This window comes from Atta colombica, unplaced genomic scaffold (genome assembly GCF_001594045.1).
Source record: "Atta colombica isolate Treedump-2 unplaced genomic scaffold, Acol1.0 scaffold112, whole genome shotgun sequence".
NCBI classification, from domain to species: Eukaryota; Metazoa; Arthropoda; class Insecta; order Hymenoptera; family Formicidae; genus Atta; species Atta colombica.
In genome coordinates, this window is record NW_017259198.1 from 468,446 (window position 1) to 486,277 (window position 17,832).

The following is a 17,832-nucleotide window of genomic DNA, read 5'->3' on the forward strand; positions in this document are numbered from 1 at the left end:
ATTTACGAAATGTCAATGATCAACTCACAGACAGTGATTGAGTGCAAGTCGCATTAAAACATGAAACAAATAATTTTTTATTCTTAATCTTGATAATAGAAGATTAATCTAACTTAAAATCACATAATCGGTAGGATGCTTATCGAAATGTCAACGCTCGATAGAAGACATTTGTAAATTGTAAATGAATTCAAGAACAACGCGTGACAGATATTTAGTGATTCTGAATCTGAAAAATATCAGCTGAAAATAAAAGTGAAATAGAAATTCGTTGAAATTTTCCTGATGAAGTGCTCGCAGAATTTCAATAACGTAATGTTTCGATAATTTAGTATATAATAAGAATTACAAGAGTTTGGATAAAAAGATTCACATTCCTGCATACATCGAGTGCGCTTTGTCTATATTTATACAAGATATATAATCTAATTTATATATCATTAAAGATACTATTCTATCGCGTTTGAGCGCAATAATTTCTCACGGATATATTGGATAGATTTCATTAGAAGAAAATCAACTAAAAAAAAGTAAGGTAAGTTGCTGCTACATAGTGCTTAGAATGAGATATATAAATTATTTATGTCGCGATGATAATTTTAATAAATTTCTATATTTAATCTCGGTTCGATAAATTCATAATCTGTTGTGATCATTTTCGTCTTTTATTTGTATACCTAATATATTATAACTTATTATATTATAACTTATTAAGTTTCAACATAATTCATGTGATAATCATGTGATAATAACACGTACAAACAACGTGTCGCAATACGTCTGGATGCGATATCGCATCACGAGAAATTGATATATAATAATGTCGCGACATGAAAACTCACGCCTGAGTGGTTTTCCATGAATAATATTCATAACATCAAACAATTATATCAAATGCAAGAATCACGCGATAGTGTCGGTTTCTTGCGAATTATGCGTCAGCATAGCCGCAGTCTCCACGTGACTGTCCGCAATCGAGCTGGTTCATCTCATTATTATATGAACAGCTGCTTGTGATACAACTAATTACACATAGTTATTTCTCCTGCTGCGCGCAATAATTACGTAGACGAGAGTATTTCGTAATGTCCCGCGTACTTTTACGTTCGTTCAGCATACCATTCTTAATTTCGCTAACTACACGTTTAAGTGTAGTATCAAACATTGCTTTTTCGACGTGGTAGTCAATTTCGTGAAAAACACTAGAAAGATAATTGTCGCGCAACCAAAGTTTGCACATTCTAAAATAAAAACATCCTTTTGAGATTGAGAAATTTATCTAAAACGGCAAATCTGTTAATCTTGCAGCAAAAAGACAAAACTATTGTCAAGATACTTCTTCTTTTTTTAGAAAATTCTACGTTCTTATTTACTGCCAAAGAAATTATATTGTAGCTAAATACAGATTTAAAAATAATTTTGTTGGATCATCAAAATAAAATGCAAATTACGTAAAAATCTCAAGCATGCTTAAACAATGTTCTTGATATTCTAGCAACTAATTTAATAATAATTCGTCCTAATAATTATTTTGATTTTCCAACAATATTATTTTCAAATCTGTATCTAGCTAAATTTTTAAATACTTTTACGTAACCGTTTTTCCTGTGTATATAGCAAAATTTTGAGCGTTTTGTTTTAAACGATTTTATAATTTCTTTGTGCTTTTCAAAATATGTCATGAAAAGTATCTAGAAAATAAGATCGAGTTACAATGCTAATGAGGGACTGAAGCTTTGCATAAATCTCTAAAAGTTCTAATTACTCCGTTGCTACTCGGCCTGGAATAGATGGAAGATTTTCACGCGGCGTACATCGCTTTTGGAACGAATCGCAACATAAAATTGCTCCTAGCGAGCAAGCAGGAGTGGTATGCATCGCATGTCGCATGCCATATAATTAAGCCGCGATATTTCCACCGAATACAAAACATGTAATTATCTCATCTGGATTATAGTACCGTGCTCCCTAATACCGAAACCTACGTACATTGTATGCGGTTCGCGGGTAAGATACCGCCGGGCTAGTTCGCTGCAATTTTCCGTTTCTTCGTTTCTAGAGCGGCGCGGAGAAAACATGAGATATAATTACGGATGTTACGGAAACAGCCATTGAAGTTGAGTTAACTGCTAATGACTGAATGCAAAGTGCATAAGAAATTATTAGAATTTATTTTATATACGCATGAAATCGCATTTGTTAATTAATCCTCTTAATTTATTTTATTTATTATTTATTTCATTTTTATTTTTTTTTTAATTATACCAGTTTATATCTGCTCGCAATATCTTATAAAAAAATCTCATGATATACATATAATATTATAATATAATAATAATCAAAAATGTTGCAGCGCGTTGTGACTAAAGAAATAATAGATTTATTTATTCAGTAATCAAAAAAACATTTTTTGAAACATTCCAACAACATTACAGCAATGTTGCTGCAATATTGTTGGAATGTTTCAAGATGTTTCTTATTTACAACGTTTACGATATCAAATTTCAGCAGAAATTTTGTTAAGAATCAGGAGCTTAACATTTTTCTTGTATTATAATTAAGCTCGCACATCAATAGTGACAAAAAATTAAAAATTATTATGGAAAAGAAATATGAGTGACTCGCGTGGCTTTTGCCATCGTACGTATTTCTGCGTGTTCGTAAAAGCAGCTGCACAACACGCGGCTCGGGGGAATCTATTTTAATCCTTGCTACGAATCATGCCGCACACGAGGACATTGCAACGAGTTTTTTGCGAAAACCTCATATTTCTCGCGGCGTTCCTTTCGTTCTGCGAGCGCCGCCGACATAATTGGCGATTATTCTGTATTTAAACGCATGGCGCGCACTTTTCGCAGAGTCTGTCTCGTTATTTTTAAATAAAAGAGAACCCGTTTTTCGTCGCGTCATCATTCCAAACTTCCACAATCTACGATCAAAGGAAGACTGATGACAATCAATCACCGATGCTTTAATCAATGATTTTTTTTATTAATAGCGCTATCTATATTTAGCGTTATCTATATTGCAAGAAGACAAGGAGAAAGTACACGATTAAAGTTTTTAAAGAGACACTCTTATTCAATGTTTATTACTGTTCAATAATTGGATTGTTTTTTGTCGAAGATTTTTTATTTTTTAAATTTAAATCTATTAAATTAATCGATATTACAATTAACCCTTTATAAGTACACATATTTTTACTTATTTCGTAAACACACTGAGTTTTTGTCAGGTCAAAGTTTTTTTATTGTTCTAGGCTTTTAAAAAATCTAGAGAAATTCAAAATAACTTTTCAACATTCTTATTAGGAATTCACCTCGATAAGGTGAATTAGTGTTTTATTATTGACTTCAGTGCTATACTTATAACTGATGTAATCATCAACGAATATTGACTGTTTTTTAATAACAACACATTGATTCACTTTTATAGATTATAATTTCTGCAGATTGAAATGCATTTCAATTTACAGAAAATCAAAACTTCTAAAAGTGAATTTCACTGATGATTACATCGTAGTTATAATTATAACATTGAAGTTATTGATTCATTTTTAGAGAGTACATTGCCAAATATTTATTCAACTCAAATGTTAAAACGTTTCTTTAATAAAAATTTGTGCCAAGAAATTTGAGTGAATTTTGCCTGAGTCAAAAAAGACCTCGTGTCTACAAAGGATAAGTAATGTCAGCGTTACGATATCGGGTTAACTGTTTATAACATAATATAGATAACAAAGTTCTCCGTTGGCAATGTGAAATTTCGCCTTTCATCCACAATCTGTTTTGAACTTCAACACAAATTTTTATATTATTCCAAACTGTATAAAAATCCGAAAAAATTCTTATATACTATGAATACTTTAATATCAAGTTTTTACTTTTATCGTAAAAGTTGTATTTTATTTATTTTTATACAGATTTAAATTTATCTACCCAAATCCACAATAAACAAAAATCGACTATGTACTTCAAGTCCATTTGTCAATCTCAAATTAATTTGAGCTTAATTAATAAATTTTAAGCAATTTATTTAAACTAACGGCATTTAAATCAAATAATTAAGGAAAGGCCCAATATATAAAGTATTGAGGTTAAATATTTGGTGTGTAATAATATTTTTAAATATTGATTCTAAATCTACATCTCTCAATTATATAAACTACATCGCTCATTGTCAGACTTGAAACACAATCATAAATTGAAATTAAAATAATAATATCACAATCAAATTAATCGTCGATAATAATAACATTACCATCTTAAAATTGTTAAACAGTAAAGAACTTATTGCTTATTGGAAACAAAAAGCTTACTGAAATGTGTATTTAGAATTTATATTAAAAAATACTAGGTATCAAAAATCTTGCCTCAACCTTTGGCCCTTTTCTTACTTATGTGACTTATTCATGTAACTGTCTAGATTATTATTGCTAACGGTTTAATGTTGCGATTATTAATATATAGGTAACAACCATTGGTGAAATGCTCGCGGAACTGACAATACAACTTCGAAATTCATCGTTATTCTAACTAACTTTGTCATACAATACCCAGCGCTGATCATGCGTGCGAGATATACCTGAAAACTTTGTTGTTAAGATCGAAAGACGATGATTCTCTTCCACACGAATTTATACTTGATAAGCCAATCACGCACGACGTTTAATGCTCGTCTGTTGCATACATGAAAAGAACGGTTTTATTAAAGTATCTAAAATTTTAGCTAAATACAAATGAAAATAATTTTGTTTAGAACATCAAAATAATTATGTAGGATTCTTATAAACTGATTGTTAGAATATTAAAACTTTTTGCAGTATTATTATCAATGCTTAACATTCTACATAATTATTTTGATCTGTCTAATCTAATAAAATAATTTTCTTATTTTCAGATCTGTATCAAGCTAAATTTTCAGATACTTTAACAAAACCATTCTTTCGGTGTGATAACTACTTTGCTTACAGTTGCCGAAAATTAATGTTAATTTATTTTATTTTATTTATTGTGTATATTAGAATTACATTTATATTTATATTGAAAGATATAGAAATAACCAAATACACAAAAGATGAGGCATCAGCAACGAATTACTGTTAAGCCTACCAAGCGATTTTAACAGTAGATAGATAGGTAGTTTGAAGTATAATATGACAAGATAATGTATGATATATGACAGAGCTTACATATCGAGTATTTTCAATATAATGCGAAAACATAAAACAAAATATTCATAACAATAAGATTGCAAAAAGAAAGAGAACAAGTCGCAATTAACTGTGATTTGATAATGAAAATGAGCTACCCTGTTGCGAAAAGAAGATATGGAGGAGGAAAAGCGAATAGAGCAAAGTAATATATTATAATACTAGGTGGATATGTAGAAGAATAAAACTCTGAATTTGGCGGAGCGATAGAAATGAAAGAGGATAAGGAATTACTAAGGTAGTGATGTGTGCTTGGAATGAAACCGGCATGGAAATTAAAGTATAGTGAATAAGATTATGTAGGTAAACAGAAGTATTAGAGCGGAGAAGACGATAAACAAGACAACATAAATAGAGAATAAAACGTTATTGAATTTTTAATCACCCAGAACTTTGATACTTATAATGGAGAAATGTGTAAATTATATTTACGGATATTATTAAAAAAAAACGGAGACAGGAATTCTGTATACGCTAGAATACATTGAATTAAAGCCGGTTGAGTTAAAGCCGGAATATAAACTATATACAGCGTAATCGAATAAGAAAATTACAAGGAGTTGCGATATAAGGAGTTTCTGTGAGATTGAAAGGATGTGATGAAAGGGATATAGGAGGTGAAGGCGTAAGAAAGCCGACATTTGGTAATGATATGATCATTAAGTAACCACGAAGAATCAAAATAGCTCGAATAACTATTTTTATAGTTAATGATCCATTCGTTGTGATTTATGACACGTGCCAATTATTTTGCAAATATAATTTATAAAGAGATGCATGTCCCGCAAGCAGCGAAAACTCGTTGCGATCTCAGAAGACTTTCGATTAACCTTAACTTTTGAAGAGTATATACAATTTAGTGATATAAATATTACAATTTGAAATGTAGTTATCGCTAATGATTCATCGTAAAAAATCAAGTTACGCTTATATTCTAAACGTTATATTAACATTTTTTTACAACAAAATAATGAGGAAGATATGTAGGGGCAACTTAGAGGAATTCAGTAGAGAGTGTGAGATACATTTTTCAAACATGTCATCTTTTCCATTTGCTCATCAGATACATTTTTCAACGCACTTCCTGAATAAATTTGGACTTTGTCTTCGATAAAAAAATCTCACACGTCTATTTTTAATTTAAAATCACGTGAGTCGACAGAGAATAAGATGGAAATCAGCAACTAATCAGCAAGCAATGGCCGTTACTTGCACAAATTATTAATTGTTCGCGAACGTATTGTTTTACAGAATTAATTTCAAACACGCATGTGCACAGCACCTTTTAGTGGTAAGATGTTCATTATTTTTTATTTCGCTATAACCGCTTTTCCTTTCACTTTCGCAGGATGGTGCTGGTGGTGGGCGGGGTGGTCCTACAGGAAGAGATTCCTGCGGACAGCAGGTCTTTGTATGCGGCTCATCCGGTATACCGTGAGAGCGCAGCTCAGCTGCACTCGATGCCGGCAAAACTTGTGGGTCCGGTGGGCCTCCTCTACGTTCAACAACGAGAAATGGCTGCGACGCTACCGCACGACAGTAAGTACAATGCATCTCGATGTGCCATGTCAAACTGGGTCTAAGGAAACGAGCATAAACAAACACGAACGAACAACTGCTTCAATGAATGCGAATAGCGGTGCGGAGATTCGTGCTTGTTCGCGCGTTTATGCTTTTTTTTTTATTAAGTAGTGCAGTGAATCAAACTACTTTATAATTTCACAATGTTTATCCGGCTGACCGTCTGCAAGATTTCTCAGAAACGGCTTAACTTTTTCAAATTCTGTATTTGGCAATAGATATCTGAGGACTTACCGAGTTAATTTAGTTAATGATCGTTAACCGAGTTAATGATCGTAATAAGGAATAGTAGACAGAAATTTCACTCAGGTTCACCCAGGTATCATTTTATCTTTGTTCAACATTTGGTAAATAATAAGAACAAATATTTGGGAGCATCCCAAATATTTAATGTGTAGTTTTTGAACCAAGGCGGTCAAAGTCAATTTTAGCAAAGTTTTTCCAATCGTAGATATAGGATTTTTGCTGCACTACCAGTACTATGTATACAATATATAATAGTTATATCCATTGCAAAGAATTTATTTTTAAATTAAATCATATCTTACTTTCACTTTTTTCCTCAAATTACATTTTCGCTCGCAAGAACACACATATACATATATATAATATATAAATGTGAATATCCATTGTATGAGGCTTGATTTTGCTAGACCTAAATGATCAAATGTGAATCATTCCTGCGGGAAAAAGAAGCTTTTTGAAAAATTATAATCTCTCGCGGTATCTAACAGAGAGAATATGTTTTTGATGCAATAGCCACACGATTTCCATGTTATCTTGTAAGAAGATATCAAATGTTACCGGCTACTTTTAATACGATATCACGGAATTGACGCAATCCGTCAATCTACCAGATGTGATTACGCTTAATTACGAGAATAAAAAAAACAACCGCGCGAGCGATAAATCAACCGAGCATTATTTTGCACTTTATCGAGCAACTGTTTATAATGTAAAATTACAGTCCAATTTTTCAGATGGTGTAACTTTCAAAAATAACCGAGATTCGTTATTATACTGCAATAACAACGGTACAGTAAATCTTGTAACGAAGCATATCTTTCTCCACATATTAAATCTGGATGAATCTGGTAATGTTTCGCAATAAGCGATTTTCTTATCTTTTTCTCGGAATATATAATAAATCTTTATCAGTAATCTTTATCAGCAAATAAAGTTATCGCTTAAAAAAGTACTGTTACTCTTGTAACATAGTGTAATGTGTAACGTAATATCGTAACGTATGTCATATCGATGAATTTTGTGAATATAGCTCGTGTTTCTCTTTAAAACAATTATCTTTTAATTTTACCATTTTTGCGACGCATGACAGTACAATAAACATTTGAGGAAAGATGAAAACAAGATATGACAATGTAAGAATAATAAAAACACGTGGGTAAGAACATTATTTCTCTTGTAAACATGACTGAGATCTTAATATTTTTTTTTTATAATTGGCAGAGTTTATATTTGAAATGCGAAAATTCTTATATAATTATGGAAAGTTCTTGCCGTGGACGAATGAACTTAACAATCTGCTGCCTTTCGAAGTACTATATTCGCTCGAACATGTGTAGACCGAATCGATTGAATGTATGTTGCCATACCGATTATTCTTTTTTCCCTTCACAGAGAACGTGAGCATCCTCGGTTCGGACGACATGACCACATGCATAATCGTTGTCGTTAGGCATTCCGGTGAGTATATTTGAAAGTACAATCGTGCTCATTATAAAATAGCTGCTGGTTGCATATAAATGATTGCTTACTGCACAACAATGAAAAGAAAAAGAGGTCGGAATAACGCAATGACGAAGCGCGATTGCTTGATTGGTATCGCGTTGAAAAATATTTAATACGAAACTCATAGAACTTTGCAATATAATAATCGATCTTTCTTTTAACATATACGTCAGATTCTCAAATTGAAGTTGATTTCTTTAAAAAAGAGAGAAATACGTGGAAAGTCTTTTTGTTGAAAGATTTTTATCCTGTAAATTAAAGAGTTTTGATGAGATTATTTAATTATTTAATTAAATATCAGGAATCTAATTGACGCAAAAGTTTTCATTTTTATTATAATTTTGAAATTATTACTATCTTAATATTTTACAATTGGAGAAAAATGAACTTTAAGAATGTGTATAATCAGGTGTATAATCTCTGCAAAAAATGACTAAAATTGGAAATTTATATTTTTGGTATAAAAATGAAGACATATATGTTGTAAGATACATATGAAACAATTTAATAAGATTAATATTTATATTCAACATTACAATTTTACAGATTAAATGAAGAAAATTTTCTCTTTTTATCTTAATTATTTTTTAAAAACATATATCATTTTTGATTCAGATTCTAAATCAGTATTAAATTTTTTGTATTACTTTTAAATACAATATAGAAAAATCTATATTTTTTTATAATTTCATGATTTTGTTAAAAATACGTATAATACCTTAAATTAATTTAAGTTAAAAAAACCGAAACTCCAAAATGTCAATGAAATTATAAATATCTCGTTTAGAAGCCATTTTACGAGAAAATTACAAAAGATTTTCGCACTTACTTAAAGAGAGAAAAAAGACACAAAATTCAATTGCAATCTGTCTTGGACCGGGAGTAAATTAGTCGAGGGGCTAATGGAATCACAAAAACTTGTGAAAAATGTCAAAAAATATCGCTAAACGAGAAATATGACATCCGTGATTATCTTTGAACCTTTCGTTATATTGCTTTTTATTTTTATTGTCCAGACACACACTTTCGTTCGAACGAGAATCATTGATTCCTCTTCATGATATAACGTCTAACATAATGCACAAAATGTGAAACGCTTCTTTCGAAAAGACGAGCCGCTTAATAGAACCAGTTCTGTTCAGTCATTCGAGGGGAAAAGTGCTGATTCAAGTTATGCTTCACATCCATATCATTTAAATGCCTTAGTAATCTTACGATATCAAGTTTAAAGAGCTTCGGAGAAATAATTGCAAATAAGAATACTATATCTAATCTCATGTGCTCTCGTGTACGTTACAAATTATTAAATTTACAATTTATTAAAATTGTTATACTATTTTTTAACAAGCATGTTTTATCAATTCGATATTTATAACTGATATTACATACGAATTATACAAATTTCAATGTTTTTTCGAATGATAATGGATTTCATATCGCACAAAGGAGCCTATTATATTATACCATATTCTCAAGGAAACTATCGGATAAGTTCTCCTTAGCTTTCTCCTGCTGAGACGACAGTGTGTCACGACGCAAGTTGGGTGTCTCCGATCGTCTTAAGGTTGCGCGTGAATAATGGCCGAGGTAGAAAGCGACTGCGAAAGTACGTAATTAAATAACAGTTCGCGATATAAAAGTCCTTTTGTCGCGAGTTCTGTCCCGTCCATTCATCGTTGCTTTGTGTCACACAACAGAATTAGATAATGTTCAAAACTAATTGTTAAAATTAATTATTATCGCCTTTGTTTTTCAATTAGTATAGATAAGGCATTTCATAATCGTATCTTTAAAATCTTAAAAATCTCTCTCGCAAGAATATTCACATGTTTCCTAACATTATTTTCTGTTCCACTTCATTTTTATTATTAAAACGAATGCATCTAACAAATTATAATCAATCGCGATCCCGGATCTACATTAAATCATTTCAATGCACAACATGAGTTTCTCGATCTCCGATAATGATGAAAAGATCGACATATCACCGGTTATTTGCTGCAATAATTACTGTTTTGATAGTTACATTTAAATGCTCAAAAATTAATTTCTCTTTTAATCGATTCTTTTCGTAGCAAGTGATCACAAAAAGATAATAGCATGCAAGCGATAATTCATTTAGCCATTTTGATATTTCTTTCTTCAATCTTTTCAATAATGATAAATACCATTAAATTCACTGATCAATAATATAAATAATAGTAATGTAAAGTAATAATTGAACAACACAATCAAAAGTTCATTTGCTTTGAGACTAATTCGCAGAACATTTGTTACGCTTTATTTTTTTATGATAACATAATAATAAAATAATTATTTTTTTATATTATACTTAATAATATAATAAATATCTCTTCTCTTTAATATTGAAAGGATTTTGAATGTTATATTTTTAAATGATGGATTTCAGGCTCGGGCGCCGCCGCTCTGGCGCACCTTGACGGCTCCGGAACGGAAGATGCTGCGGCAGCAATGATCCAGAGGGTAACAGAACTTGCCCTCGGATATCCCGAAGGTCGTCTGGAACTGCAGTTGGTTGGCGGTTATTCCGATCCGAGAAACTATTCTGAGGAACTATTTTACAATATACTTTGTACGTAACATACTTTTGTATATATATTTTTGATTTGCGGTACTCCTGTTATTGAGAAGAAACGTTCATGGATATTTTCCATTTAGTCAACACAAATATTCATTTCTATCTTTTCTGGCATTCCAATAAGTAACAAAGATAGAACGATATTTGTGTTGACTTGTATCATCAAAGAGGAAACACTTTCGGAGAGTGCTATTTTTACTACATCTGATATTACTTGCAAATCAGCAGAAATAATTATATCTGTATACTCCATTATGTTTATGTCCTTGTTCTTGTCTTTATTCGTAATAATGAGTTAAATCATTTACTCGCTTTGAAATAGATAAAAGATTAAAAAAGATAAACTAAATGGAACTCTTTAAAAAAGAAAAAAATATACGCCAAGTGCATAAAAAAGGTATCGAATATTACTTTTTAATAAAAAACGGATATGAAATAAATGCTATTAGCCAAGTATTTCATAACGCAAGACACACAAGATAGATTAATAGATAAATTTTTAGAAAACATAATATCATGCCCAGCGTCGTCGTTGTCGTCCAGCGTTGCGAATTTAACAATGGCACAAACATATACGCAATGACATTTACATCTTAAACGGCCCATTTTATATTTTTATGCACTTGGCGTTGCGACATTACCGCGTTGCTTGATAGAACTGAACTTTTACGATATCATATTTTTGAAAGAATTTTTAATCAAGATCGAAGGAGAGTAATGCTAAGTTTTACTCGAGAAATGACATTAAATTACACAGAAACTCCGACATTTTTCAAGCAATTGTGAAATTGAATAATATTAAAATAAAACGAAATTTCTTCCTTCGACTTCGTCTAAATATTAATCGGACTAATTCTTCTAGCTGCATTTCACAAGCAACCGGTGGAGATTGATCTAACATTGTGCTGCGTGGGTGAGCTGAATACCACCGTGAGAGGTGGGATTCATTGGCCGTTGATCTACGGTATCGGACTAAACGTGAAGACAGGCGAAATCTTTCCCGCGACTTTCCCTGACAAAGGTCCAGATCAGGCACTAAGGTGTGCCAGACAATTGACCGGGGGTCAGCAGGTGCGTGTACGCAATGTTTGCATTAGTAACACTATTTCAATTCAACGAATGATCATGATTTACACTTAAAACAAAAAAAATTATAGCTTAATCTTACAGTCTATAAATAAATATAAAATAGTGGATGTTAAGTCAAAATCGACTGACGTTTAATGAGATTAAACATACTAAATGACGTTTTTCACTTCACTGTGTGATAAAATATTGAGTATTAATATTAAATAAAATATTAATCGATTAAATACGATATAAAATTTTATTTAGTGTATTCTTTCGAAATTGAATGTATATTCTGTCTTTATATACAGGTTTTGGATATATACGATTGCGCTTTGGGGTTACTTAGAATCGGACCGTTTAACTACGACCCTTTGCGTGGCGTGGATCTCTGGTTGGCACAAACCGATCAGTTCATCCTACAACATCTGTCCACATCACCGGAAGTGGAACAACCACATTTCGTATCGCAGGTAATTCTGTTTGAAACACTATACGACATTGTTTTTTATCGTTAATTATCGTTAATTCCTCAAGAGTAGAAAGCATTAGACGAAATCCTGCAATTGTACTGTGTTTCCCATGCACTGTTAAGCAGTGACGAAATTTCTGTTTCAGGTGCGAGCAACGCTCAAGTATATCCAAGACAATCAATTTCCGGCCGTCACCGTCTTCCGAGATAACAGACCTCATTACTACCGTCGGGACGAAACCACTGGTGTCTGGCAACCGATGCGATACTAAAGTGTTTAACAAGCCACAGATTCGGTTAGGGCTTGCGTGATGGTTGTTCGACAAAATTTTCGAACGACACGAAGTATAATAATAAATTCGTGAATCGACGAAGCGTATGGAGTAGGACGATCAAACCATAAGAATATAAATTAATTAGTCGAGTTTGATACTGCGTCTTCTGAAGATCGCGGTGTCTTAGCCAGAGTTGTTTAAGCCCTAATGCATCCGTTTGAAAAAATTGATTAGCATTTGTGAGCAAATTGCGGAAGTCGGCGTGCAATAATTGCAGCCCTCGTTGGCCGGCAATTATCTGTGATCGTCGAGAAAAAGATGTCCGATTGGGAGGAAGCTGTAGGATCGAACACCGATCGAAGCGGTTATAACCGGCATGTTGATCGATGCTTTAAGGCCTGCTCACACTGGAAGACGTCTCGCGAACCGTATATAAAGCCAAGGTGCGAATTTGAATACGCATTACCGAATGTGATTTGTAATATTTGCAAATAAAATTATCAGACAATAATTTACTCTGTTATCGAGTAAAGAGTAAATTATGAAGCAAAATAAAATAAAAATAATTTTTTGACAAACCATTTTCCGAAGATTTTAATATGCATTATTCTGCATTAAGATGCAGATAATGCATATTTTACTTTGCATACGTTTTATATATATATTCAATCTTATTAATAACATTCTTTTCTAAATAATATAATAAGAAATTTTTCCCGTATGCCGAAAATTTTCGATGATTTTATCGAAATTGTTTTATATAAATTTTTATAAAGCAAGTTTAGATTTAATTTGATCTTCAATTAAACAGGAGATGTAAAAAAACGACTAATAGAATTAAGAATCATATTGCAGATTAGATAATTCATCCCTTTTCAGACTTAATTTCAGACAGACAAAGGCAAAATATTATTGATCTTTAATTACAGATTTTCTTAATTACTTGCGAGCTATCATCAGAAATTCCAGACAAAATTAACGCAACATGAGTGACTGAATCTCGATTTTTTGCTTGCTAGAAAACTTTTCTTTTATGACTTAAAAAAAGAATATATGATTTTTGGAAAATCCTATAAAAAAAAAAGGATTTTATAAAATTCGTATAAACATTTTTCTCTTTTCTATTGCACACACATATACGTATACACGCGCGCATTATTTTTATTTTTTAAATAGTAATATGTATGCATTCATATTAACGTGCAGCGCATGACAACTTCAGTTGTGAATAGGCCTATACGTGCTGAATATATTGGCATTGTTGAATTTATCTTTTTGTTAGATACTTATATTGCGTGGAGGACGATTGAATTTTGGTCGTTATAAGGTGTTATTAGTTGTACGCGATCATTATTTCACCGTTGAACGTTCACTCTGTATTAACTTCCTTCGTTGCCAGAGCGAGAAAATAATGACACTCTCATCGCGCATTTAGTTAAATGTAACATTTTTACGTCACACGTGCAATCGTCCTATCGGATAACTCGATAGTAAAGAATCCTGTTTAGTGCTAAACGCGCGATTAAAGACAGGATGAAAACGTACACGCGTGGGGAGATTTGTCTTTTTTCGCTTTCTCTTCATTTCTTTCAGTCGAATTTGCGAAAGTTTAAGCAACGATTGATTCCGTACTTGCCATAATAAAAGGAAAAAAGTTAGACGAAAAATAGAGGCGAAGTAGAAATGATATATATAATATTTTCAGGGTTGTGCCCGAGTCTTTCGGGTGAGGGAAAGTTCCTTTGCCTCGATGCAGTTAGTTCCATAAGGAAAAGGCGAATCCCTTTAAAAATTCATGCGCAGATTAGTGATAATGTTCGAACGAATTGTTCATGTCCCACGGAAATTTTATCATATTGTGCGTATTATATACATATGTCGAAAAATGTGGAGAAATCTCTTCCAACTTTTTGAAACATTTGAGCGTTGAATCATTTATGTAGGATAGATGTTCAAGGTAAAACGTTTCCTGTTGTGTCATCGAATGAGAGCGAAATCGATTGCGAAATTGTCGAGATTAATACATAAAAAAACGCATAATAGAATGAGACGATTCGATCACTTTGAAGATCGTACGAATGTCCTATATAGATTTTCCTATTTGTTGTTAGAAAGTAGGGCGTGCGATCGCGATCGAAGAATCAAAATGATGAGGCCTTCCCTTGCCTGTGGATTCATCGATTAAGTCGAAAGGTAATCGCTCTCTGGCATTCGAGAACACAGCTCTATGACGAAACTGATCAAAAAGTTTCATATCTCGACACTCGAATATAATTTTCATGAAAGAATTCACTCAATAATTCAACATTATATATGTTGACCGTTCTCTCTTTTGATAAATATATGATGAAGAAAAATCATTTTTTAATTTTTCTTTAAAAATTTCTTTTAAAGCTATGGTCTCGAAACCGTGGAGTAGTAAAGGAAGGATGCGTTCACAATTTTCCATTGTTCTAGTGATACATAAGCTAATTGAGGTTGATATTATAATAATAACGACGACGATGAATTATCATAATGATACTGCTGATGATAATGATATTTCCTAGAAATCGAAGAGATATATTTTTACTATATTATGTAAAAAAAATGAAGAGCGAATGCACTCGTGACGAGGCTCTCAGGATCGAATTTGCGATCTGCTTTCCCTTCCCGTTCGAACTACGTGAATAAAAGTATGGCGGGTGGTTTGCCACTTTGTTGCTTTTGCCAGGAAAATATACGGCTTTTCTTGCTTGCGTCACGAAAACTTCCCGGTGCAGCAATACAAGTTACACATATATTTGATTTTTCTTTTAAGTTCACCATATTATTCTTCCTTTTCCTGCCCGAATCTTTTCATTTTTTTTTCACAGTAGCCTTTTTTCGTTCGATCTCTATCGCATTCTTTCTTGCGTTACGCAAACGCAATCTTACTACATAATATTATTTGGTGATATATTTATATAATAAACAATGATAGACTAAAGTAACATTTGTGTACGTTATTTCATAGCGCTGTATAAAATCGGATGTTTAAGATGATAACCGATTTTAATCTATTGTTGAAAATTATCTCGCAATGACCTACATTCGATTTGTTATAATAAATTTTTCGTAGCTGATCTAATCGCGAAAAGTTTGCGAATAGCACGTGACTCTATAGGATCAACTTACTGAGAAACCACTGAACAGAGCCTGGTAACATCGTTAACAAAGTTGTGGTCTGCTACACAGTCTATAGCAGTAAACTATTACGTAAGTAAATTACCGCATCGCAAGGAGCGTTCGTTTATTATCATGGCTTTATATATATATATTGACATGATTATTAAATACGCGATAAATAGATACTGATTAATCGATTAACGAAGAGCACTTTCATTTATATATTATTCGAGAAAATTGATTATTAAAATAAAATATTTTAATTTTATGAATATTAGTACAATATTTTATATAATTAGCACAATATTATTAATCATCAATAATATTTTTTGTAATTGTTATCAATGTATATAATTATATAATTTATCATTACGTGTGAAGTATAATTTTATAAATTTTATAAATTTTATAAAACTATGTACGAAGATAGTCTTCAAAGTCTCTCTCTCTAATCAATTATGACTTATATAGTCGATGTATTTTAGCTAATTATGAAAGTAACAAAAATTATATAAGAAAATAAATTGAATATCTAAGATAAAAGATTTTGCATTCATTGTCTTAATTTATTATACAACAAACTGTTTAAAGTTTACATTTTTGGAATCTTCCAAAAACTAAAAGTTCATCAAGTACTTATGTTATAAATTTTCTCTATTGCATAACTTTTAAGAACATGGCATATATAATTTGTTCAATGTTAATAGCTTATGTACATGCGTAGGTGTGTAATCTATATCCTGCCATGTTGCATGAGAAGTTGTTTGATTGTCAGGGGGAGGAAACTTCCGCTTTTGGAAAGTTTGCTTTGAACGACTTACAAGTCTTCACTTACATGCCTCGCTTTAGCATGGAATCTGAAATCTGCAATAAAGAAGATAATTGCATTGGAAGGTGATCATCGGGAAATAATAGTCGTGGTTGAAATTCTGGAAAGTAATTTCAGATTTTTGTATCGACTAAGTCGCAAGAAAAGATCTTTGGAACGTCTTAAAATACTATTTACAAAACTATTTTATTTTATTTTATTTACTATTTTATTTTATTTACAAAACTATTTACTTCACACGCAATGATAAATTACGTTGATTGAGAATCGAGATTAATCGCATGGAATAATACCGAAATAGCATATTTTTAATGTATAATGAAGTTGATATACTTAAGTATTCTATCGTAATTCTCCGCATATATTACTAAAATATAATAATTAACAAACTATATTTTTTATTTCTATATTTTCATTTAATTCTTCAATTAAAAGAAATGTAATGTCACGTTAAATTGCGCTAATAACATTCTTATTATAGGCGAAATTGATCTGTACCGTAGAAAATTAAGGAATGTTTTTCACTTTTGACAAGAAATATAGACGCGTATGTTTTATTAACGAATATTCCACATATTTCGAATTCAAGGTGGCAGGAAAAAGAATCGCGGAAGAAAGTGAGAAGAGAATAGACTTGTAGGGAATTCGCGGGCGGCGAGTAGTAACGGACGATACGCGCAGACTCCTCACAAGTGACTCGATCAGACTCGCAGTAGTTGCCGTCAAGCATTTGTCCGACACGGTCAGTGCCGTTTCGACGTTGGTTCGTGACGACGGCCCATTTCGCGTTTTCCTTTGTCGCGGTCGCTCCACGTTTTCGACATTTGAAGAAGGCTTTGAGCAAATAAGACCTCTTCTTCACGGTGAGTTTTATCACGTTTTTTTAAGTATACAATTTTT

General features: G+C 31.9%; 1 protein-coding gene across 4 annotated transcripts in view; it reads left to right on the top strand.

The window, feature by feature from the left end:
- Window positions 1-13,541, top strand: part of LOC108694027 (protein N-terminal asparagine amidohydrolase) — a 55,507-nt gene extending 41,966 nt beyond the window's left edge. For 3 of the 4 annotated variants that reach the window (XM_018203269.1, XM_018203270.1, XM_018203273.1), the window contains 6 exons: window positions 6,561-6,751; window positions 8,432-8,497; window positions 10,953-11,135; window positions 12,004-12,212; window positions 12,521-12,682; window positions 12,828-13,541. In XM_018203269.1, coding sequence (XP_018058758.1) covers window positions 6,562-6,751; window positions 8,432-8,497; window positions 10,953-11,135; window positions 12,004-12,212; window positions 12,521-12,682; window positions 12,828-12,953 — 936 coding nt within the window. In that variant the 5' untranslated portion in view covers window position 6,561 and the 3' untranslated portion in view covers window positions 12,954-13,541. Of the gene's footprint in view, window positions 1-54; window positions 536-6,560; window positions 6,752-8,431; window positions 8,498-10,952; window positions 11,136-12,003; window positions 12,213-12,520; window positions 12,683-12,827 lie in introns of those variants that run through there. The other variant, XM_018203271.1, reaches the window with a different exon arrangement.
- The last annotated feature ends 4,291 nt before the right edge of the window (window positions 13,542-17,832 follow it).